General features: G+C 37.4%; 1 protein-coding gene across 1 annotated transcript in view; it reads left to right on the top strand.

Moving 5' to 3' along the window:
• Window positions 1-25,779, top strand: part of RNF24 (ring finger protein 24) — a 43,409-nt gene that overhangs the window by 8,963 nt on the left and 8,667 nt on the right. Inside the window, exons 2-3 of the mRNA XM_007454836.1 lie at window positions 17,243-17,285; window positions 19,388-19,429. Coding sequence (XP_007454898.1) covers window positions 17,243-17,285; window positions 19,388-19,429 — 85 coding nt within the window. The remainder of the gene's footprint in view (window positions 1-17,242; window positions 17,286-19,387; window positions 19,430-25,779) is intronic.

Here is a 25,779-nt window from a genome sequence, read left to right as displayed (position 1 = left end):
ATTGAGCTGCATAAGCTGTTTGTAAATTTTGGAGATTAATCCTTTGTCAGTTGCATCATTTGCAAATATTTTCTCCCATTCTATGGGTTGTCTTTTCATTTTGTTTATGGCTTCCTTTGCCATGCAAAAGCTTTTGAGTTTGATTAGGTCCCATTTGGGTTTTTTGTTTTTATTTCCAAATAGGGCCTAATTTTCAAAGCCAAAGCTGAGACTGTAAAAATTTTTACACCACATTCAAAGAGCTTTATGGAATGAAAGAGAAGAGAATTGAATTTTATTAAACAGCTATACATCTAACAGTTTTTAGTGTTTGCACAGTATATGATTATGTTAAGATAAATACCATCATCAAATATCTTTCAGCAATAATTTATTGTTGCCAATAGTGTTTTGGGGGCACTCACTTACTGATGGTCAAACTCAAATGAATTTAGTGTGTAGTTTCTGATTTTCTGACAAGTTAATTTACATTCTTCATAGAAAGTGAATTTTTTTTAATAGATGAATCTTTTCTGAAGTTCTCAAAACTGTAATTGCCCCTTATATGCTGCCTGCTTATGATTTTTAGGTCTTGTTCAGAGAGATAAATACCTAGCTGATATAATTATAGCATTCAGGAAAAACTTTTTAAAAATCTGTTTATTTCCAGAAATTTCCTTTTTCTAACTTTTTTGTTTTTGTTTTTGTTTTTTTTTGCGGTATGCGGGCCTCTCACTGTTGTGGCCTCTCCCGTTGCGGAGCACAGGCTCCGGACGCGCAGGCTCAGCAGCCATGGCTCACGGGTCCAGCCGCTCCGCGGCATGTGGGATCTTCCCGGACCGGGGCACGAACCCGTGTCCCCTGCATCGGCAGGCGGACTCTCAACCACTGCGCCACCAAGGAAGCCCTCTAACATTTTTTAATAATAGTTTGATTTTTAAAAATAATAATAGTTTGATAAATGTTATGTAAATATTCAGCATTTTTTTTAAATTAGGGAATTGCCATGGCACAAACAGGACCTCAGAGCATTAAAATCTATTTCTTTTTTTCAGACCTACTAAATTTTTTGGTAATTCCTCTCCAAATAGTGGTTTAACTCAGAAATTTGTGAATTTAATATCTGAAACCAAATTATTTTTAAAAAGAAGACAAAAATATAAAAAAAATGTTAAAAAAGGAAGAGTTAGCATATAAAATAATCTAAAATGTGTAGCTTATAGTATATTTTTTATTACTTTGTCAAAGAATTAATTAAGCCTTTAACTTTGTTTTAAGAAAAACACTAGTATACCAATTGTGATTCTGGGTAAATTTTTTGAGAAGTAAATTGTGAAACACCATTTTATCTCATTGTTTTCCTTTTAATAATCAAGCAAATAAGAAATAAAGAAAAAAACTATAGCAGTTGTTTTCATGCATTATCATTGTAGTACATTTTATCATTTTTGTATCTTTTTTATTAAGCTAACAAAGCAAATAAGTGGGAATCTTCTATACTAAAATAAAATTACCTTGCTTAATCAGAGAAAGGAGTCACATTCAAACATTTCTAAATTTCATTTACAAGTAATTGGTACCATTTTGAAATTTTAATCACAATGTAAGACGTTTTCCCTTTCTGATGATCTCAGTTTGTTGCTTTTAACCCTTCAGATGTTAAATTTGGATTTCACAAGTAATTTACAGTTAATCTGGAGATTCATGGATTCAACTCCTTTAATATTACCCAAGCCCATTTTTACATATAACTTAAGTTCTCCAGCACCTTCCCAGGGAGCTATTATGTTCTCAAGTAGAAAGATCCCTCCAGTCACAACCAAACTCATCAGGACCATAGGAAGAACACAACTTAAGTCTAAATGAGACACCCAGCACCGACCACAATCTTACACAACGTTGTAGTCTAGAATTTTCTGCCTCTGATAGGGCTATGGATAGATCACTACTGGAGCACAAAAGAAGGATGTCTTTGCTATTTTATAATGAACCATATAATATTCTAATTTATGTTTGTTATTAATCTCTGTCCCCAGATATTTGTCTGTTCTGTTTGCTGTATCCCAAACACCCAGAACAGTGCCTAGCACAATATTGGCACTCAATAAATGTGGTTAGGTAAATGAAAGAATGGTGTCCCTAATAGGAAGTTAATAGATATGCATAAAACTGAAAAATCAAGAAGTAGCAACACAAGAAACATATTTAGAAACTTGGAAGTAAATATCAAAATAGTGAGCTAAAGGGGAAAAAATGGTTATCTCTGGGGAAGAGAGCAGGATTGCTGATTTTTATTGTTGTTACTAACCTGTAAAACTATATATAACTTTGAAACATATGTAATTGAAAATTAAAAATAGAGGGAAATTTTTGAGTTACTTACTAGAAATTATAAGGTCAAGATAATGACAGAAAAGACAGAGAGGGTGCTATGGATGGTTGTGAGAAATATTTGAGAGGTGAAAACGAATAGAATTTGGTGACTGGACATAAAAGACAAGGAAAGGATGAGCTTAGAATCTTTACTGGACTTCTGATTTAGGCAGCTGGGTGGATAGCAACCCCTTAACAGAGAAAGAAAATGGATGGGCAAGTTTGGGGTGGAAAGATGATAGATTCTGTTTCAGACATGAGAGGACTGAGTTCCCTGTGTAACAGTCAAGCTGTTTAGTACACAATTTGATATATAGGTCTAAAGCTTATGAGAAGTCTGGTCTGGAAACGAGATGATATAATAACAGGTGGAAGCTGAAGCCAGGAGTGTCCCATAAAGATAATATATATAGTGAAATAAAATGGGTCCAGGATAGAATCCTAGATAAACATTGACATTTAAGAGGAGCCCATAAGAGAGATTAGAAAGGGATAGCAGGAGACAGGAGGAAAATCATGAGAGGTGCCCCATAAGTAGGGCTTCAATGGATTGAGTCAGTTATGTCAGCCGTTCTTAGGGAGGTCCCATAAGAAGAATTGAAGAGTTCCCATTACACTTGACAATTAGCTTTGCATTCATAATCTTAGTTGGAAAAGGTTCAGTAGAATAGGTGCACAGGTGATGAAACATGGGTTATAATGGGACAAAGCCTGAGGAGCAGGTGAAAATGGATACAAGGAATATAACCTCCTCTTTGAAGAATATTGGCTAAGAAAAGATTAGGGGTGGGGAGTGCAGTTTCCTGTAAATTAAAGAAGTTTTGTTTTGTTTTGTTTTTGGCTGCACTGGGTCTTCATTGCTGTGCATGGGCTTTCTCTAGTTGCAGCAAGTGGGGGCTACTCTTCATTGTGTGCAGGCTGCTCATTGCAGTGGCTTCTCTTGTTGCACAGCATGGCCTCTAGGCACATGGGCTTCAGTAGTTATAGCACACGGGCTCAGTAGTTGTGGCACACGGGCTCTAGAGCGCAGGCTCAGCAGTTGTGGCACACGGGCTCAGTTGCTCCATGGGATGTGGGATCTTCCCAGACCAGGGATCGACCCGTGTCCCGCTGCATTGGCAGGCGGATTCTTAACCGCTGCACCACCCAGGAAATCCCTAAGGAAGTATTTTGTTGTTTGGGTTTTTTTTAAGATAGAGATTTAGGGATATTTATAACTATAATATTAAGGAGAATGAGCTAGTTGTAGAGGATTTGTGAGAAAGAATAAATCGTGGAAGTGAGGAGAGACATACCTAAAAGTTACAGCAATATTGGTTTTAAACAGGAGAATACCTTCTTAAGACAGAGATGAAGGTAACTGGGAAGAACAGTACATATGTAGGTATGTGGGGCTGGGAGCAAGAGAGCTGCATATCTGAAAACCTCTTTCTCTGAAAAGTAGTTGAAAATGATGGGGAAGGAGGTGGTAGGATAAAGCCTGAAGAGGGTGGCAAGGGTTTGAAATGACTACTGCATGGAAGCTTAGGATACTCAGCATGAATAAGTAGAATCAAAGAGCAATGTGGGAGGTCTAACTGAGCATGTTATTAAGTACTTACTATGTACCAGACCCTGTGCTGTGTACTGCAGTTAAACTAGGTAACTTTATTATCTTTATTTTACAGAAATTTCCTATAGTCACACAGATAAAAGTTGGTTAGAACTGAGACTCAAACCTAGTTGTGTCTGACCCAAGCACTTGCTCTTAACCACTTAAAAAATAATAATAAATTATATTTATCAGGCTTCATTTCAAAATAACCATTTCAGAATTTCATAATCACACTCAAAGGACAGATTTGCATATTGAGGATATTCTAAAACTTTTCTATTGAAGTATAGTTGATTTACAATATTAAAACTTTTTTTGAGCCTGAAATTTTTAAACAAAGACAGTACCTACTTTACTTTTCTTTCAATAATGGATAACAAGCTACTTAAGAAAAAGGAAATATTCCCCATTCTTACCTCCTTTCATCAAATAAGTCACAATCTATATTACTAGTATGTTTCCTGGAAGGAATAGCAAAAAGATATTTCTCTTAAATGCATGGCAAATGCAAAATAAAATAGTGCAATCTAAAATATTAGGTAATTAGTTGAACTTAGAGTAACGGAGTAATCAGAGGGATGAAATTAATTTAAGTAGGACTTTCTAGAAGGGATGAATTTTTGAGCCATGGATTGAAAAAAAGGTAAACACAAATTGACCCCTGCTGTGGCTGGAAGTAATGATGCTTTGGGAAAATATGCAGATCCAAGTAAAAGTCAAATAAGCAAAGTAAATTTACAAATCCAGCCTCATTTTAATGAACTGTAATGGAGTTAATTTTATTCCTTTACATGAAAATGTAGTATACACTTCTCTCAGCAAAACAGGAAGACCAAAAAAAGAAAAAAAAAACAGTAAGGATGATTTGAATTACATGTTTAATAAATTTGACCTAATTAAGAGAAATTTATAGTTTTAAAAATCATATATTAGACAAGAAAGACTGAAAACCAGTGATATTTTTCCTTTCATGAAACTAAAAAAAAAAAAGAAAAAAAAACCAATTAAACCGAAAAGAAAGTAGAAGAAAATCTTCCTAAAAAAACTAAGCACAGAAATCAATGAACTAGGAAACAAATGTGTAATAAAATTATTGAATCAAAAAAGCTGATTCTTTGAAAAGATTAACAAAATTGATGAATCTCTAGAAAGAGATCCAGAAGAAGAGAAAACATAAATTTACTAATATCAGGAATTAAAAAGGGGACATTACTACAAATCCTAAAAGCATTAAAAAGATAGCAAAGGATATTATAAACAACTTTATGCCAGTAAATTTGAAATTTTAGTTGAATTAGACACTTTCCTAGAAAAAACAGAGTGCACTAAAACTGACATAAGGGGACTTCCCTGGTGGCGCAGTAGTTAAGAATCCACCTGCCAATGCAGGAGACACGGGTTCGAGCCCTGGTCCGGGAAGATCCCACATGCCATGGATCAACTAAGCCCGTGCGCCACAACTACTGAGCCTGCGCTGTAGAGCCTGTGAGCCCCAACTACTGAGCCTGCATGCCACAACTACTGAAGCCTGCACACCTAGAGCCTATGCTCCACAACAAGAGAAGCCACCACAATGAGAAGCCCACGCACCACAACAAAGAGTAGCTCCTGCTCACAGCAACTAGAGAAAGCCCATGCACAGCAATGAAGACCCAACACAGCCAAAATATAAATAAATAAAATAATAAAATAAAAAAACTGACATAAGAAATAGCATTTATGAATAACCCACAACTAACATCATACTCAATGGTGAAAAACTGAAAGCTTTCCCCCTAAGATCAGGAACAAGACAAAGATGCCCATTTTCTGGGCAGAAGACCTAAATAGACATTTCTCCAAAGAAAACATACAGACGGCCAAGAGGCACATGAAAAGATGCTCAACATCACTAATTATTAGAGAAATGCAAATCAAAGCTACAATGAGATATCACCTCACACCAGTCAGAATGGCCATTATCAAAAAGTCTATAAACAATAAATGCTGGAGAGGGTGTGGAGAAAAGGCAACCCTCCTATACTGTTGGTGGGAATGTAAATTCATACAGCCATTGTGGAGAATAGTATGGAGGTTCCTTAAGAAATTAAAAATAGAGCCACCATAAGATCCAGCAATCCCACTCCTGGGCATATATCCAAAGAAGAACATGGTTCAAAAGGATACGTGCACCCCAATGTTCATTGCAGCACTGTTTACAATAATCAAGACATGGAAGCAACCTAAATGTCCATCAACAGATGAATGAATAAGATGTGGTACATATATACAATGGAATATTACTCAGCCATTAAAAATAATAAAATAATGCCATTTGCAGCAACATAGATGAACCTGGAGATTATCATACTAAGTGAAGTAAGTCAGACAGAGAAAGACATATCATATGATATCACTTGTATGAAGAATCTAATAAAAAGATGCAAAAGAACGAAAGAGAAACATATTCATAGACTTAGAGCAGCAGTCCCCAATCGTTTGGCACCAGGGACCAGTTCTGAGGAAGACAATTTTTCCCCAGGCAAGCAGTGGGGAGCAGCAGATGAAGCTTTACTCACTCGCCTGCCACTCACCTGCTGTGCAGCCCGGTTCCTAACAGGCCAGGGGTTGGGGACTACTGACTTAGAGAACAAATTTATGGTTAGCAGGGAGGAAGGATTGCGGGGAGGGATAGAATGGGAGTATGGGATTGACACGTATACACTGGTATGTTTAAAATAGATAGCCAACAAGGACCTACTGTATAGCACAGGGAACTCTGCTCAATACTCTTTAATAACAAAGAAAATGTTAGTAATGTGGCAAATAGTCAGTAGAAAATAAGCAGGATAACGGTTGGAAAGAGGAAGGGGTAGAAAATGTAACAAAAATTTGGGACATAGTAAAAAGGCCTAAACCACATTTAAATTGAGTCCAAAAAAGAAATGTTGAGAGAGAATAGGGAAGAAGCAGTAGATGAAAATTTCCCTCACAAGTTAAGGATTCAAGAAGTACAGCAGGGGCTTCCGTGGTGGCGCAGTGGTTGAGAGTCCGCCTGCCGATGCAGGGGATACGGGTTCGTGCCCCGGTCCGGGAAGATCCCACATGCCGCGGAGCGGCTGGGCCCGTGAGCCATGGCCGCTGAGCCTGCACGTCCGGAGCCTGTGCTCCGCAACAGGAGAGGCCACAACAGTGAGAGGCCCAGGTACCGCAAACAAACAAACAAACAAAAAGACAGCAAACCACAAAAAATGGGGTTTGTTTTGGGGGGGGGGTCGTTTTTTGTAAAATGGCTGACAACCCATGACTAAGATAAAATATTACACACACACACACACACACACACACATACAGAAGTAAATTTCTTTAACTATCTAAAGTATTTGAAAACTTATGTCCACACAAAAACCAACACACAGATGTTTTAGAAAGAAGCTTTACTCATAAATGCCAAAACTTGGTATCAACCGAGATATCCTTCAGTGAGTAAAAGAATAAATGAATTGTGGTCCATCCAGATAACAGAATATTATTCAGCACTGAAAGTAAATGCGCTATCAAGCCAAGAAAGGACATGGAGGAATCTTAAACGCATATTTCTAAGTGAAAGAAGCCACTTTGAAAAGACTACATACTATGTGACTCTCACTATATGACATTCTGGAAAAGGCAAAACTATGGAGAAAGTTAAAAGGTCAGCGGTTGCCAGGATCTACGGGAGAGGGAGGGATGAACAGGTAGAAGACAAAGAATGTGTAGGGTGATGAAACTATTCTGTATGTTACATAATGGTGGATACACGTCATTGTATACTAAAAAAAAAAAAAAAAAAAAAAAAAAAATCTGACTTCTCAACAGAAACAGTGAAAAAAATAAAAGCATTGATATTGATTTTAAAAAGATGCCCACTTTACCGGTCCGGGAATATCCCACATGCCACAGAGCAGCTGGGCCCATGAGCCACGGCCGCTGAGCCTGCACGTCCGGATCCTGTGCTCCACAACGGGAGAGGCCACAGCAGTGAGAGGCCCGCGTACCTCAAAAAAAAAAAAAAAAAGATGCCCACTTTCACCATTACCATGCAACACTGTACTAGAAGTTTTAGCCAGAGCATTTACACAAGAAAAAGAAATAGAGGGCATCCAATTAGAAAGAAAGAAGTAAAACTATCTCTTTTTGAAGATGACATGATTCTATATATAGACAATCCCATAGAATACACACACACACAAAAATCTAGAACTACTAAACAAGTTAAGCAAACTTTGAGAATACAGAATCAGCACAAAAAAATCAGTTGTATTTCTGTACACCAACAAGGAACAATCTGAAAAGGAAATAAATGAAACATTTACAATAGCATCCAAAAGAATGAAATTCCTGGGAGTAAATTTAACCAAGGAGGTGAAAGACTTGTACACTGAAAACTACAAAATATTGCTGAAATAAATTAAAGAAGACCTAAATAAATGGAAAGATTTCATGGACTGGAAGCCTTAATATGTTAAGATGGCAGTATTCCTCAAAGCAATCTACAGATTCAATGCAAAGCCTATCAAAATTCTAATAACCTTTGATACAGAAATGGAAAAACTGATCCTCAATTCATTTAGAACTGCAGGGAGCCCCAAATAGCTAAAACAACACTGAAAAAGAAAAAAAGGCAGGAAGACTTGCACTTCCCAATTTCAAAACTTCCTTTAAGCTACAGTAATCAAAATATGTGGTACTGGCATAAGAATGGACATATAAATTAATAAAATAGAATTGAGAGTCCAGAAATAAACCCAAACATCTATGGTGAATTGATTTGTATCTTTTGGCTTTTGTGGCTCTCCATATAGTTTTTTTTTAATTTTATTGAAGTATAGTTGATTTACAGTGTTGTGTTAATTTCTGCTGTACAGCAAAGTGACTCAGTTATACATGTATATATTTTTTTCCATTATGGTTTATCACAGGATATTGAATATAGTTCCCTGTGCTATAGAGTAGGACCTTGTTGTTTATCCATACTGTATATAATAGTTGGCATCTGCTAATCCCAAACTCACAATACTTCCCTCCCCCACCCCACCCCCTTGGCAACATCTCTTCTCTCTGTCTATGAGTCTTTTTCTGTTTCATACATAAGTTCATTTGTGTTGTATTTTGGATTACACATGTAAGTGTATATGGTATTTGTCTTTCTCTTTCTGACTTACTTCACTTAGTATGATAATCTCTAGGTCCATCCATGTTGCTGCAAATGGCATTATTTCATTCTTTTTTATAGCTGAGTAATATTCCATTGTATATATGTACCACGTCTTTATCCATTTACCTGTCAATTGGACATTGAGGTTGTTTCCATGTCTTGGCTATTGTAAATAGTTCTGCTATGAACATAGGGATGCGTGTATCTTTTCGAATTATCGTTTAGTCTGGGTGTATGCCCAAAAGTGGGATTGCTGGATCATATGGTAGCTCTATTTTTAGTTTTTTGAGGAATCTCCATACTGTTCTCCATAGTGGCTGCACCAATTTACATTGCCACCAACAGGGTAGGAGAGTTCCCTTTTCTCCACACCCTCTCCATCATTTATTGTTTGCAGACTTTATGAAGATGGCCATTCTGACCAGTGTAAGGTGGTACCTCATCATAGTTTTGATTTGCATTTCTCTAATAATTAGCGATGATAAGCGTCTTTTCATGTGCCTATTGGCCATCTGTATGTCTTCTTTGGAGAAATGTCTGTTTAGGTCTTCTGCCCATTTTTTAGTTGGGTTGTTTGGTTTTTTGTTATTGAGTTGTATGAGCTGTTTGTAAATTTTGGAAATTAAGCCCTTTTTGGTCGCATCATTTGCAAATATTTTCTCCCAGTCCATAGGTTGTCTTTTCATTTTGTTCATGGTTTCCTTTGCTGTGCAAAAGCTTATAAGCTTGATTAGGTCCCATTTGTTTATTTTTGCTTTTATTTCTATTGCCTTGGGAGACTCACCTAAGAAAACATTGATATGATTTATGTCAGAGAATGTTTTGCCTATGTCCTCTTCTAGGAGTTTTATGGTATCTTGTCTTATATTTAGTCTTTAAGCCATTTTGAGTTTATTTTTGAGTATGGTGTGAGGGTGTGTTCTAAACCTCATTGATTTACATGCAGCTGTCCAACTTTCCCAACACCACTTGCTGAAGATACTTTTCCCCATTGTATAGTCTTGCCTCCTTTGAGGAACATTAATTGTCCATAGGTGTATGGGTTTATTTCTGGGCTTTCTATTCTGTTCCGTTGATTTGTATGTCTGTTGTCATGAGAGTAACAGGCTGTTTTGATCACTGTAGCTTTGTAGTATTATCTAAAGTCTGGGAGGGTTATGCCTCCAGTTTTATTCTTTTTACTCAGGGTTGCTTTGCATCTGGCTTTTATGGTTCCATATAAATTTTAGGATTATCTGTTCTATTTCTGTAAAAAAAAATGTCATGGGTAATTTGATAGGGATCACATTAAATCTGTAGATTACTTCGGGTAGTATGGTATGGCCAGTTGTTTTTCACGAGGGTGCCAGGCCCATTCAGTGGCAAAAGAATAGTCTCTTCAACAAATGGTGGACCAACTGAATAATACACATGAAAGAATAAAATTGAACCCCTGCCTCATTTCCTATTTTAAAATTAACTCAAAAAATAGATCAGCAGGACTTCCCTGGTGGCACAGTGGTTAAGAATCTGCCTGCCAATGCAGGGGACACGGGTTTGAGCCCTGGTCCAGGAAGACCCCACATGCCGCAGAGCAACTAAGTCCACGTGCCACAACTACTGACCCTGCACTCTAGAGCCCACGTGCCACAACTACTGAGCCTGGGTGCCACAGCTACTGAAGCCCGCATGCCTAGAGTCTGTGCCCCACAACAAGAGAAGCCACCACAGTAAGAAACCCGTGCACTGCAATGAAGAGTAGCCCCCGCTCACCACAACTAGAGAAAAGCCCACGTACAGCAATGAAGACGCAACACAGCCAAAAATAAATTTTTTTAAAAAATTTTTTAAAAATAGATCAGCGACCTAAACATGAGCTAAAACTATAAAACTGTAGGGAGAAAACAGGTAAATCTTCATGACCTCAGATTGACAATAGAGTCTTAGATTTGACAGCAAAAGCACAAATAACAAAAGAAAAAATAGATAAATTGGACTTATAAAAATTAATAACATTTGTGCATCAAAGAGCATTATCAAGAAAGTGAAAAAAACAGCCTACAGAATGGGAGAGAAATATTTACAAATCATATATCTGATAAGGGTTTAATATCCAGGATATATATTTTTTAAAACTCGTACAACTCAACAGCAAAAAGACAACTGAATTTGGGACTTCCCTAGTGGCCCAGTGGTTAAGATTCCACCTTTCAATGCAGGGGATGTGGGTTCGATCCCTGGTCAGGGAACTAAGATCCCACATGCCATAGGGCAACTAAGCCCACGCACTGCTACTACTGAGCATGTGGGCTACAACTAGAGAGCCCACGTGCCACAACTACAGAGCCCACATGCTCTGGACCCTGCACACCACAGCTACAGAGCCCACACACTCTGGAACCCAAGCTCCACAACAGCTGAGCCCACGCACCACAACTAGAGAGAAGCCTGCATGCCGCAGCAGAGGATCCTGCATGTTGCAACTAAGACCCAACGCAGCCAAAAATAAAATAAATAAACAAATATTGGGACTTCCCTGGTGGTGCAGTGGTTAAGAATCTGCCTGCCGATGCAGGGGACACGGGTTTGAGCCCTGGTCCAGGAAGATCCCACATGCCGCAGAGCAACTAAGCCTGTGCGCCACAACTACTGAGCCTGCACTGTAGAGCCCGCGAGTCACAACTACTGAGCCCTCATGCCACAACTACTGAAGCCCGCATGCCTAGAGCCTATGCTCCGCAACAAGAGAAGCCACCGCAGTGAGAAGCCCGTGCACCACAATGAAGAGTAGCCCCCACTCGCTGCAACTAGAGAAAGCCTACGCACAGCATCGAAGACCCAATGCAGCCACAAATAATTAAATAAATAAATAAATATTAAAAGAAAAGAAAAGACAACTGAATTCAAAAACAGGTAAAGGGCTTAAGTAGCCATTTCTCCAAGGAAGATATACAGACGGCCAACAAGCACGTGAAAAGATGTTCAACAGCATTGGTCATTAAGGAAATGCACATTAAAACCACAATAAATGTCACAACTAGTAGGATGCTGTAGTCAAAAATATGGAAAATTATGTGTTGACAAGGATGTGGAGAAATAGAAACCCTCATACATTGCTGGTGGGAATATAAAATGGTGCAGGAACTGTGGAAAAGAGTTCATCAGTTCCTTGAAAGTTAAACATAGAATTACCATATGACCCAGAAATTTCACTCCTAGGTATATACCCAAGACAAATGAAGAGATATGTCCACAAGGAAATTTGTACAGAATGTTTATATCATTATTCATAATAGCCAGAAGGTATAAACAACCCAAATGCTCATTAATAGACAAATGGATAATCAAATTGTGGCATATACATATAGTGAAATATTATTCAGCCATAAAAAGGAGTGAAGTACTGATACATGCTACAAATAGGCAGAGCCTCGAAAACATTACACTAAATGAAAAGCCAGACACAAAAGGGTCACATATTGTATGATTTATTTTATGTAATGTACCCATAATAGGCAAATCCATAGAGACAGAAAGCAGATTAGAGATTACCAGGGAACGGGGGAGTGGGGACCAACTACTTAATGAGTACCAGATTTTTTTTGATGAAAAGTTTTGAAACTAGAGTGAACTAGTGGTTGCACAACATTGTGACTGCACTAAGTACCACTGAATTATACAGTTTAAGATGGTTAATTGTATGTTATGTGAATACAAGTAAAAGAATAATAACATTTTTAACTGAGTCAAGAAGAAATATAAAATATTAATAATTATATATGTAATAATAAAAGCATTTCCACAAAGAAACTGCAAGTCAGGTAACTTCACCAGTGAATTTCTCCAAACATCTAAGGAAAAAATACCACTCTTATATGACTTTTCCAGAGAATAGAAGAGATACTTCGATGAGGCCAGATAATTTTGATTCCAAAGCCTGACAAGGACATTACAAGAATGGAAATTATAGACTAATCTTTCTCATGAACAAAATATTAGTAAATAAAATTCAAGGATGTACAAAAAGGTGGTACACCACAACCAAGTGGAGTTTTGTTCCAGAAATGAAGATTGTTTTAACATTTGAAAATCAATCAATACAGTATACCACATTAAGAGTAAAAAGGAAAAAAACGTGATGGGAAAAAAAGCACTTGACAAAAATTAATACCTATTCATGATTTTTTTAAGACTAAAACTAGGATACAAGGGAACTTTATTTGAATCAAGGGTTATCTACAAAAAATCTAGAGAAAACATTGTATTTAGTAGTAACATATTAATAAGGACATTCACTGCCATCACTTTCATTTAATATTTGTACTGGAGGTCCTGGCCAGTGCAGGGAAAAAAAAGAAGTGAAATAAAGAATAAAGAGTGAGGGCTTCCCTGGTGGCACAGTGGTTGAGAGTCCGCCTGCCGATGCAGGGGACCACGGGGTCGTGCCCCGGTCCAGGAAGATCCCACATGCCGCGGAGCAGCTGGGCCCGTGAGCCATGGCCGCTGAGCCTGTGCGTCCTGAGCCTGTGCTCCGCAACGGAAGAGGCCACAGCAGTGAGAGGCCCACGTACCGCAAAAAAATAAAAATTAAAAAAAAAAGAATAAAGAGTGAAATATGTGAAAATTAAATAGGCAGAGTTTAAACTGTTATTATTTGCAGACAAAATAATTGTGTATTTTAAAAATCCAAAAGATTCTGCAGATAAGATGTTTAGAATTAATAAGTGAACTTAGCAAGTCACTAGATACAGGATCAATATTCAAAAATTGAATTTTTTTCTATGTAGTAGCAACAAAGGGTCAGAACATTAAAAAATTTTAAATACCATTTATAGTAAATCAAAAATTACCAAGTACCTAGGAATAAATTTAATGAAGGATATATAAGTGTTCTACGTAGAAATGTGTACAGAGAAAGAAGATCTAATAAATAGAGTATGCTATATTCACAGGTTGGAAACTCAATTTTGCAAAGATGTCAGTTCTTCCCCCAATTGATCTATAAATTAAACACAGTGTCAGTCAAAATCCCAACAGATTTTTTTTGTGGAAATTGATAAGCTCATGAAATCTATATGGAAATGCAAAGGACCATGAATAGCCAAAGTAGTTAAGAACAAAGCTTGAGGACCCAAGACTTTTTCCAAAACTCCAGTACTTAAAATAGAGTGCTATTCACCTAGCACCCAGATCTTGGTTTCTAAATATTATTCTCCAATAAAAGGAACCAAGGCTCTTTGAAAGAAGTGGTTAATTCCACAACTGGAGCATGGAAAATACAAGATGTATTGTAACATCTTTTGGTGCCAGTGAGCTAGGAAATGCATGGGAAAGGATGAGGGCATGTTGAAAGGACATAAGAATCAACCTGAAGGAGGGCCTAAAAGCCTAAATCAATTTGAGCAACAAAATAAATAATGATCATATTAAATTATAACCCATAGACTAACAGAAATGAGTCCATGCTGATATAAATAAATTAAGGAGAAGGGGCATCCCTTCCTTACAGAAGAATCCCAGTTAATGTACAAGGAATTAGGGAACTACAAAACCACCACCAGGCAAACACTGCAGAATTGTTGCAAGCAAGATGGATGCTAAAATCAGTGGGCAAAAGCTTGAGAAAAATATAGGATATTTTCATAGTTTCAATATGTCTCCCCCAAGATATTGATCAGTTGCGAAGGGGAAAATAGTAACTTTACAGTGGAGAGACCCAGTAGACATTGCCATAACCAAGTGATCATGGTCGATATGTCAAAATCCTGAAAAACAAGGAAAAACTAAGGAATTGTCACAGATTTGAAGAAACTAAGGAGACACAACTAGATGCAGGCTGGGGTCCTGGATTGGATCACAAGATAGGAAAAGAACATTAGTGAAAAAACTGGTGAAATTCAAATAAAGTCTGTTTGGTGAATACTATACAAGTATTAATATCAAAACATTAGTGTTAATTTCCTGCTTTTGATCATTGTTCTATGGTTATGTAAGATGTGAATGTTGGAAAACTGGGGAGAGAAGTATATATGAACTCTAATATTTTTTGCAACTTTCCTATAAGATCATTTCAAAATAAAAGGTTTTTTTTTTTAACTGGCATGGTATTGACACAAGATGCATTGGTTTCCCAGGGTTGCTGTAACAAAGTACCACAAGCTGGATGGCTTAAAACAACAGAAATTTATCAATCTCTCACAGTTCTGGAAGCTAGAAGTTCGAAATTAAGTTGTTGGCAGGGCCATGCTGCCTCTGAAGGCTATCTAGGGGAGGATCCTTCCTTGCCTCTTCTTAGTTCCTGGTGGTTGTCAGCAATCCTTGGTATTTTTTAGCTTGTAGCTGCATCACTTCAGTCTCTGCCTCTGTCTTCACCTGGCCTTCTTCCCTGTGGCTCTGTATATCCTCTTCTCTTCTTCTAAGGACAACAGTCATATTGGATTTATAGTCTACCCTAATCCTAATGTGACCTCATTTTAACTAATAAATAGTCTGCAAAGACGCTATTTCCAAACAAGGTTACATTCTGAGGTAGCAGTTTGACATTAATTTTGAGGGGACATGATTCAACCCAGTATACAAGGATGGGCAGATAAACCAGTGGGATAAAACAGAAACTCTAGAAACAGAACCACATATTGGTCTCACTTACAGCAGATGTGCCATTGCAACACAGTGGGGAAAGAAGTGTCTCTTCAATAAAGGAGTCAAATGAAAATCTGCATGTGGATAAAAAGAACTTTGACCTCTACCTCACATCATACATAAAGACTAATTTCGGATGGATCATAGACCTCAATGTGATAGGTAAAATAACAAATTATTTTCATGATACACACAAGAGATTATCTTCATTATCTGAGGGTTGGCAAAGATTTCTTTAACTGGACACAAATTAAATTAAAAAGCTTTAAATTAAAAGCTTTTGTTCATCAAAAGATAACATTAAGAGAATGAAAAGGCAAGCCATAGAGTATTGCAGTACCCAACAGAGGACTTGCATCTAAAATATTTAAACAGCTCCTACAAATCAATAAGAAAAATATAGTCAACTCATTTTCTTAAATGGACAAAAGACTTGAACAGGCATTTCGTAAAAGAAAATATCCAAACAGGCAATAAGCATATGAAAGGGTCCTAAACATCATCTGGGAAATGCAAAATTAAAACCAAAATGAGATACCACTGAACACCCACCAGACTGGCTAAAAATTTTTAGACTGACCCTACCAAGCTGTGGCAAAGATGTGAACAACTAGAACTTTCATGCACTACCCATAGGAGTAAAACTGGTACAAGCACTTTGGACCATCAATTCTACTCCTAGATACACACTCAACAGAAATGAGTCTATATGTCCGCTAAAAGACATGTAGAAGAATTTGTATAGCAGCTTGATTCATAATTGCCCCAAACTGGAAGTAACCTAAATATATGTCAACAGTGGAATGGATAGTTTTATATTCATTCGTAAAATGGAACACTATATGTCAGTCAAAAATATAATTACTGCAACAACGTGGATGAATTTCACAAATAATTGTTGACTGAAAGAAGCCAACACAGGAGAGTATACAGCAAATGATCCATTTATGTGAAGTTCAAAAACAAGCATAGTTAATCTACAATGATAAAAATTAGGATAGTTTTAGGGGTGAATATTGATTGGGAAGAGTCATTTCAGGGATGCTGGAAATGTTCTATGTATTGATCTGGGTGATAGTTACAGTGGTGTGTATAATTTTTTTTTAATACTTATCTGTATTCTTGAGGCTTCTGCACATTATTAGATGTATATTATATTGATACTTCAATTTTTTAATTAAGAAAAGTGATATATTAAATATTATTGAAATAAGTGGACTATTGTCAATATAAAAAATTGAGCCTTCTTTAAAATATTTGAGATTTTGTTTTAATGAGATTTCACTTGACCATATATATTTGGATAACATTCTGTGGTTCACTGGTCACTTTCTCATAACATGGTAACAGATATGTCATTTGAGTGTATTCTAGAATAAAGATTCTGGATTTTAAACCATAAATGATATAAATTAATACCAAAAATAAGCAGTTTTAAAATTTTTGTCAAATTCTTATATGGAAATCTCAGTATTGCATTTCTCATTTCTGTCTTTTAGGCTAAGACATCAAGCACACAAAGAATTTTATGCCTACAAACAGGTGAGAGAGATTTACTTAAGATTAGCTTTGATCATGTTCTTCACCAAAAAAAATGAGACCTCAGGTTTCCACTCATATTTTAAACTGGGACTAGATTTACTTGTGTTCATTTTAGCATTTTGCTTGCCAATTTGCCATACAAAATACTTCAAGTGTTCCTTTTTTTTTTTTTGGCTGTGTTGAGTCTTCGTTACTGTACACGGGCTTTCTCTAGTTGCGGCGAGTGGGGGCTACTCTTCGTTGCAGTGCCTGGGCTTATTGCGGTGGCTTCTCAAATATTACTTGAAGTTATAGAAAGTTTAAATGATAAAATAATATAACAGGGAACTTTGGCCAATATTTTGGTAAAGAGAAATGCTGTAGCTTAAAATCCTTAAACTTACTATTATCCTAATGGAGTTCAGAGATTCCACTAAATGAAATTTTTACCTTCTTCATTAGAAGACATACTAGTTCCTCAGAGGTAACCAGCTGTATTATACTGATCTCATCTCCTCCCCTTTGTACTTTAAATGTTAGTTCACGTCACACCACTGGAAGTCCAGATACTTCAGTCATTGCTATTAACTCCTAGCCCTTTGTACTATCCCTTTGCTGATATGTTCTTTAAGGTAATAAATTTAGCTTTTCTTGAAGGCCAGTAAAATTTGTTTTTTCTTCCATGTGTCATCCATTAATATTTTATCACTGATACCAAACAGTGGGCCTAGGTGTTCCTTAATTTTCTTTTGACCCTGATCATGAAATTATTTTTGTCCTCCATAGCAATTTAAGAGTGGGGGAGAGGTGCGGGGGGGGGAGCCAAGCTTCAGTTTATTTGGGTCTTTAATCTTGCTGACACTGCTGTTACAGACCATGTCGTCATTTTAGGATTACATATCTTTTTGTCCATGTCTCTTTGAAATCTGAGCTCATTGGTGAGTTCCTTAGATGTCCACACTGATGTCCACATGTAACCACACATGGGTCTCGTGTGGGATTTCATATACAGAGATGAATGTCTTAGTTTTCTAAAGGAATGAATCTTTTTGACTCAATTTTTGTCTCAAATGGTTTTTTGAGGAACCTCCACACTGTTTTCCATAGTGGCTGCACCAACTTACATTCCCACCAACAGCGTAGGAGGGTTCCCTTTTCTCCACACCCTCGCCAGCATTTGTTATCTGTAGACTTTTTAATGATGACCATTCTGACTGGTGGTAGGGGATACCTCATTGTAGTTTTGATTTTCATTTCTCTGATAATTAGTGATGTTGAGCATCTTTTCATGTGCCTGTTGTCCATCTGTATGTCTTCTTTGGAGAACTGTCTATTTAAGTCTGCTGCCCATTTTTCAATTGGGTTGTTTGTTTTTTGTTAATGAGTTGTATGAGCTGTTTGTATATTTTGGAAATTAAGCCCTTGTCAGTGGCATCATTTGCAAATATTTTCTCCCAGTCCTTAAGTTGTCTTTTCATTTTGTTTATGGTTTCCTTTGCTGTGCAGAAGGTTTTAAGCTTGATTAGGTCCTATTTGTTTAGAGATGTTCTTTTTAAATAGTCATCTGCCCTCTTGTCATTTTGCATTATTTTTAACTGATATCCAGTCACCACAAAGTCAGGTTAGGGACAGCACCTGGATGGGTTTTAAACCTATTTACATAATTCTGGGTAGAGCCAAAGTTTTCTGACGATACTGATGTATAATAATAAGCAAAGCTTCCAAAATTAAGATTGACCTTACTTTTCAGTCTTTTATAAATTACCAGTCTGTCCCATGAGCCAATACTGTGTTTTACCAAATCATGAGGCAAGCAATCTCATTTACTTTCCCCCCATATTAGCACTTACTCCAGATAGGCATGTGTTAATTTCTTCTCCCAAACTTTAATCTATTCTCAAAGAGATTTTAAAATTGCTTTTCAGGAGAATACTGCACCATTGCTCAAGTTAAGAGAATGTTGCTAAAATGTTCTATCTCAAACTGTAAGAGATTCTCTCTAATACTGAATATGAGGTGAAATGAGCTATACACAGAAAAGAAAAATATTTGTAGAATAATGAGAAATCTTTTAAATTACAGATTTAAATGGGCATAAAAGCATACTTTTTTTTGTCTTACAGGTTATATTAAAAGAAAAAGTAAAAGAACTGAATTTACATGAGGTAAGTTGCCTATAAGTATTTTAATCTGCTCTTGAGTATATTCTAACAGAAGTGGTATGCTGTGGTATGCTTAAACATCTATATTTTCAGACACTGAAAAAAATTGGGCTTATTTGATCAGCTTAATAGAATATTTGAGGGTGAGATCACATAAAAATCAATTTTGTGAAGACTTATGAGAGTGTAAAATAACTCATTTTTAATAGGGATGGTGCCAGTGTAAGATTTCATAGCAGCAGGGATGCTGCTTGCTGTCCATGCTATACGAGTAGGAGATAGATATAAACAAGTTTTTCTACTCAAGATGAATTTGCACTAATTTCACTCTTGAAAATGTTCCCAGAACTCCTTTCTTATCAATGGCACAAACAAGGCAGTGATTACTTCATGAAGGTGGGGGTTTGGGGAGGTGAGACAGAGGGATGGAATAGGGAAGAACATATAGGGAGAGATATGAACTCTTGGACTTGTCTAGTAATGAGGTTGCGTGGTTGGGGTGTTCACTATATTGTTATACTTTCTAAGCTATATACAGATGTGTGTGTGTATCCTGCTATGCACCTTAAGACACATAGTCTATAGTAATTCTTGTTTATTTTATTCCTTGTCTTGCCACTGATTTCAAATGCTCAGAGTTTTTATTTTTAATTTTAGGGCCCTTTCTCTTCCACCCTTTCTGAGTTTTTTAATTGGTGTTTAAAGCAAGGACTTGAAAAGCTACACACTGTAATATCTATGTTTTATATAGTGTAACTGGTGAAGCTACATTACCAGTCTCTTCAAAGAGAGTTAATTTGTGAAATTATTTGAATAATAGTAAAAAAAAATAATGATTTATATTATTGTTGAATACTTTGAAATCATCTACTGATCCTTTGCTCTTTTTTTAAAGTATTTATTTATTTATTTGGTTGCACTGGGTCTTAGTTGCGGCAGGCGGGCTCCTTAGTTGCGGCATGCATGTGAGATCTAGTTCCCTGACCAGGGATCAAACCCAGGCCCGCTGCATTGGGAGCTCAGAGTCTTAACCACTGTGCCACCAGGGAAGTCCCTCCTTTGCTCTTTCTGCATATTTTTTATCAAAGAGTTGATATGGTACAGCATTTCAGAACTAACCTTGGATTAAACTCAAGCATCAAATACTGTTTGATTTTAAAATTTTTCCCAAAACAGTAATAGAAAGTGATCCTCTTCTGTTGGGAGTCTTTTTGATGACCATAAATGAAAAGATCAAATTCTGACATACATTAACAATACTGAATAACCATGTTTGTCAGGAATAGAAGTCTTCCTTGTTGGTTTGACCCATTAGTTTAGAATCTTCATCCTGAATAAGTGAATTGTGTTGCATCATTACGTATCAGAGTTATTATCCCAACCGCACCCACTGATTCCAGTTTCACTGTGCCTAAGAAAACCTAACCTTGCTCTACAACTTGTTTCCAGAGGCCAGTCATGTACTTTTCGCAGTTTGGTCCTTTTTGGATGCACTTCTTTGTGTTGAAACTATTTTGTCAAACTTCTTTGTGTGTGTGCATTCCTATAGCCTAATTATACAATGATGCATAGCTTGTTCCTGTGTAAGCACACATAATTTCAATATGAATAACGTTATTAGTGAATAATTATAATAGTGGAAAATCAGAGACAAGCTAAATGTCCATCAGTAGTGTAACAAATAAATAAAACATGATACACTGGAAGATTATCCATCAAGAGAGGGAGGGAGGGAGGAAAAGAAGGAAACCGGATACAGGGATTCATACAGTGAGGTACTATACTGCAGGCAAAATTAAGGAACAAGCTCCATCTATAAACACGTCAACCTAGATAGATCTCTAACGGAATCTTGAAACAGCAAGTTGCAAAATGATATAAATGTTTATATCATGTATGTAAACTAAGATAAACACATTTTTCATGGATTTATATGCATACTGCATGGTGTCTGAAAAGGATGCATAATGATCACACAGAGGAGGAGAGAACAGGGAAAAGATTAGGGGAAGTTGGTCAAAAGGGATATTAATTTTATATATAATGTTCTTAATTTTAAAGAAGGAAAGTAAGTTAATATATTATTTTAAAAATACAGTTGAGGAATTCCCCGGAGGTCCAGTGGTTAGGACTCCGTGCTGTCACTGCCAAGGGCCCGGGTTCAATCCCTGATCAGGGGACTAAGATCCCACAAGCCACGTGGCAAAAAAATCTAAAAAGTACAGTTGAGGGCTTCCCTGGTGGCGCGGTGGTTGAGAGTCCACCTGCTGATGCAGGGGACACAGTTCGTGCCCCGGTCTGGGAAGATCCAACATGCCGCGGAGCGGCTGGGCCCGTGAGCCATGGCCGCTGAGCCTGCGCATCTGGAGGCTGTGCTCTGCAACGGGAGGGGCCACAACAGTGAGAGGCCCACGTACAGAAAAACAAAAAAAGTACAGTTGACCCTTGAATGACATGGGTTTGAACTGCACGGGTCCACTTATACGCAGATTTTTTTCAGTAGTGAATACTACAGTATTACACGGTCTGTGGTTGTTTGAATCTGTGGATGATCCCACATGCTGTGCAGTGTGGCCAAAAGTTATAAAAAAAGTAATAATAAATAAATAAATTGCATCTAATGGAGTCTTGGTATCAAGAGAAACAGAAAGGTGCCATGGAAGCTGTGACACACTGGGGCATGCAAGGTCCTGTGTTAAAGAAGTTGTCAGCACTCAGCTCTAGCTAATTGTTACCATAGGGGAATATAGGCTATTGCCAACTATTGCCAGATCTGGGGTTTTTTTAAGAGAAGCCTGAGAGCATTGACATTAGTCTGTGATCTGCTTGTCATTTGCATTTAGTCTTTGATTTGTTCATCACAGTGTCCCCAGCTCTGGTTATGGTGAATGGTTGCTTTCTCCACTTAATTTCTTTTGCACCTTTATCAAAACTCAAATGCCCATATTTTTGTGAGTCTATTTCTGGATTCTCTCTTCTGTTCCATTGATTTCTGTGCCTATGTCCCTTCACCAATACCACAGTCCTGATTACTGTATTTTTATAGCAAGTCTTAAAATCAGGTAATATGATTCCTCCAACTTTATTCTTCTTTTCCAAAACTGTTTTAGCTAGTCTGGTTCCTTTGCTCTTCCATGTAAATTGTAACAGCAGCTTGTCTATCTGTACACACAACAACAACAACAAAAATCCTGCTGGGACCTTGATTAGTACTGCATTGAATATATAAATCAGGGGGAAATTTGGTATCTTTACCATGTTGAGTTTTCTAATCTGTAAACACATTATGTCTTTATATTTGAAGTGTTTTTATAGACAGCATATAGTTAGGTCATGTTTTTTAATCCACCCTGCCAACCTGTCTTTTAATTGATGTGTTTAGACCATTTATGTTCAATGCAATTATTGATGTGTTTGAAATTAGGTCTGCTCTTTTACTATTTATCTTCCGCTGTTACCCCTCTTTCTTATTCCTTTGTTTCTTTCTACCTTCTTTGGGGTTATTTGAACATTTTTAGTATTATATCTATTGTGATTTTATCTTTTTGTATAATTTTCCAGTGGTTACTTAGGGATTACAAAATAAATACCTAGAATCAATTTTTTAGCACTTCATTTGTAATGTAGAAACCTTATCACCATATAGATCCCTTTACTTTATACAGTAAGTGTCATATTACACCTATATACATTGAAAATGGCATCAGACAGTGTTACATTTTTTACTTTTAACCATCAGATATATTTTTAAAGAATTCAGGAGGGGACGAATAGTTTGTTATATTTATCCAAATATTTACCGTTTCTGTTGCTCTTAATTCCCAATGTTCCAAGTTTCCTTCTTATGTCACTTTCCTTCTATGTGATGAACCTCCTTTAGCAATTCTTTTAGAGCAGATCTGCTGGCTATGAATTCTATTAGTTTGCCTTCATCTGAGAATGTCTTTATTTCACCTTTTTTTTTTTTTTTTTGCTATACACGGGCCCCTCACTGTTGTGGCCTCTCCCGTTGCGGAGCACAGGCTCCGGACGCGCAGGCTCAGCGGCCATGGCTCACTGGCCCAGCCGCTCCGCGGCATGTGGGATCCTCCCGGACCGGGGCACGAACCCATATCCCCTGCGTCGGCAGGCGGACTCTCAACCACTGCACCACCAGGGAAGCCCCTATTTCACCTTTATTCCTAGGTTATTTCTTTTCCTTCTGCACTTTTAAAATGTTGTGCCAAATGTTGTGTTCTGGCCTCCATGGTTTCTGATGAGAAATTCATAGTCATTCGAATCATAATGTGTCATAATGTGTCATAATGTGTCATTTTTCTCTGGCTGCTTTCAAGATTTTTTTCTATGTCTTTAGTTTTCAGCAATTTGATTATGATACGTCTCAGCATGGATTTCTTTGGATTTTTCCTGTTTGGGGTTTACTCAGCTTCATAAATATGTAGGTTTGTCTTTCACCAAGCTTGGGAAGTTTTCAGCCATTATTTCTTCAAATATTTTTTCTGTACTGTATTCTTTCTATCCTGCCACTCTCCTAGAGAAGGCCTCATCCACCTGCTGTGGCCATGTGGGCCAATCAGAACCCTGAGCCCACATCTACAGTACAGTACAGTGATACAGCCATCCATATAGCTTCTAAATTTGAACATGTTTGGGTCCATTCCCACTTCTGTCAGGGTGATATTGCCTATACATACAGAAAGGAAAGGAGAACCTTCTCCCTCCTGCATCTCAGCAGCAGGTGGGATCCTAGCTGCACAAGGACCAGGAAAAGTCATCTTTAGGTCAGTTTTCCTGGATCAGGCAGAGAGTGGGTGAGGAGTCGTGGCAGACATGCTATGGCCCTGCTCTACCCTACTTTCCACAAGAGACTGTAGGAAGGTAACCCCATTGGAGTTGCCCCCCTGTATAAAATAAAGTTAGGAACATCTTTTCCTTCTCCTCACCTCCCCACAAGCTCATTCCCTTCCCTTTGGTCCAGTGAGGAGGGGGTCTGGTGGTACAAGTTTTGCCACATCCCTTTCTTATGTAGGAGGAGATATAAACCCTCTCAGTCTTTCTAGGATTACTGATCAATCTTCTTATAAATCACATTACTCAAATTAATTTTAAAATTATAATATGAATACTTAGAGCCCAACTGAGTTTCGTCCCTCAGTTTAAATTGTAAAAATTGTTTTACAAAAATAGTTTAAAAAAAACCCCAAAGCATGTATAGGGAGCTGACAGTATACAGGACCCTAGAGATTGAGTGGGCAAAGTATAGTCCCTCCCTGCCCTCAAAGAGCACTGGTCCCACAGGAAAGAAAGTCATAAGCCAGTGAGGCAAGGACAGTAAAGGGCTGAGCACACGAACACATGACGATCATGGAACGGACGTCCCACTGCACTTCAGTTTGGAACAAGAAAGTCAGATCTTTCCTGAGCAGCACAGCCATGTTTAGAGTGCTTTCATAGCTTTTAAAGATTCCAACCTTAAATGACACGTCTGAACTGGGAATGCTGCCTTTGTAAAACATATGATTATCCTCGTAACTATTCAAGGAAAGGTATATTAGTGTTCACTACCACCATCAAAGAATGATTGTATATTTAAAAGAAAACCATTTTGGCTAAATTCCCTGGGCTGTGGGTCATTTTCATCGGGTGACGTTGTCTTCCCCACATGACTCTCCACTCCCTAGCTTGCATTTTGAGGTAAATTTATAGACTGTGTCAACCTCTTGAAAATTGTCAAATCCTTCCTTCTTGGTCATTTTAGGGATCATGCACTCTGTGAATACTAGAAAATTAGGCTTCTTTCCAGTATATATGCTATGGTCACTAAAAGCCATTTTTCCCTTGAAATTTGTTTTATTTATGGGTATAATCTCAGTGTAAAGAAAATGGAATCATGTATACAAGGTGGCAAAATTACCAAGATGTCTGTTTCTTCATATAATTTATCTTAGGAGCAAGGGAACTGACACTTTAAAAAATTTAGGTGAGGTAAGTATTATTCCTTATTTTGCTTTTGTAAAAATTGAGGTTTAAGAAAGTTGAGGATAATGGGCATGTCCTCTAGCTTCTGAGTGTGGAGAAAGAAGGTGACCCTATCTTTCTGAGTCTGGAGCCTTCACATTATGATGCCCCTACTGCACCCACAAACTTGAAGCTTCTGCTGTTCCTCAAGCTGCAAAAAATTCCTTTGAAATGCTGTGACCCGGCTTCCTTTTGTTCTCTGCAGATGCCATCAAGAGCATGTAAAACAAATAAACTCAAGTATCTATAGACTGACCAATCAGTAAATGTATGTCCTAGCCCTGTTTCTGACAGGGCTGATAGGATCTATTCTTTTTTTTTTTTTTTTTTTTTTT

Source organism: Lipotes vexillifer, unplaced genomic scaffold (assembly GCF_000442215.2).
Source record: "Lipotes vexillifer unplaced genomic scaffold, Lipotes_vexillifer_v1.1 scaffold1370, whole genome shotgun sequence".
NCBI classification, from domain to species: domain Eukaryota; kingdom Metazoa; phylum Chordata; class Mammalia; order Artiodactyla; family Lipotidae; genus Lipotes; species Lipotes vexillifer.
Note: the sequence above shows the minus strand (reverse complement) of the source record. Positions and strands in the feature narration are given on the sequence as shown.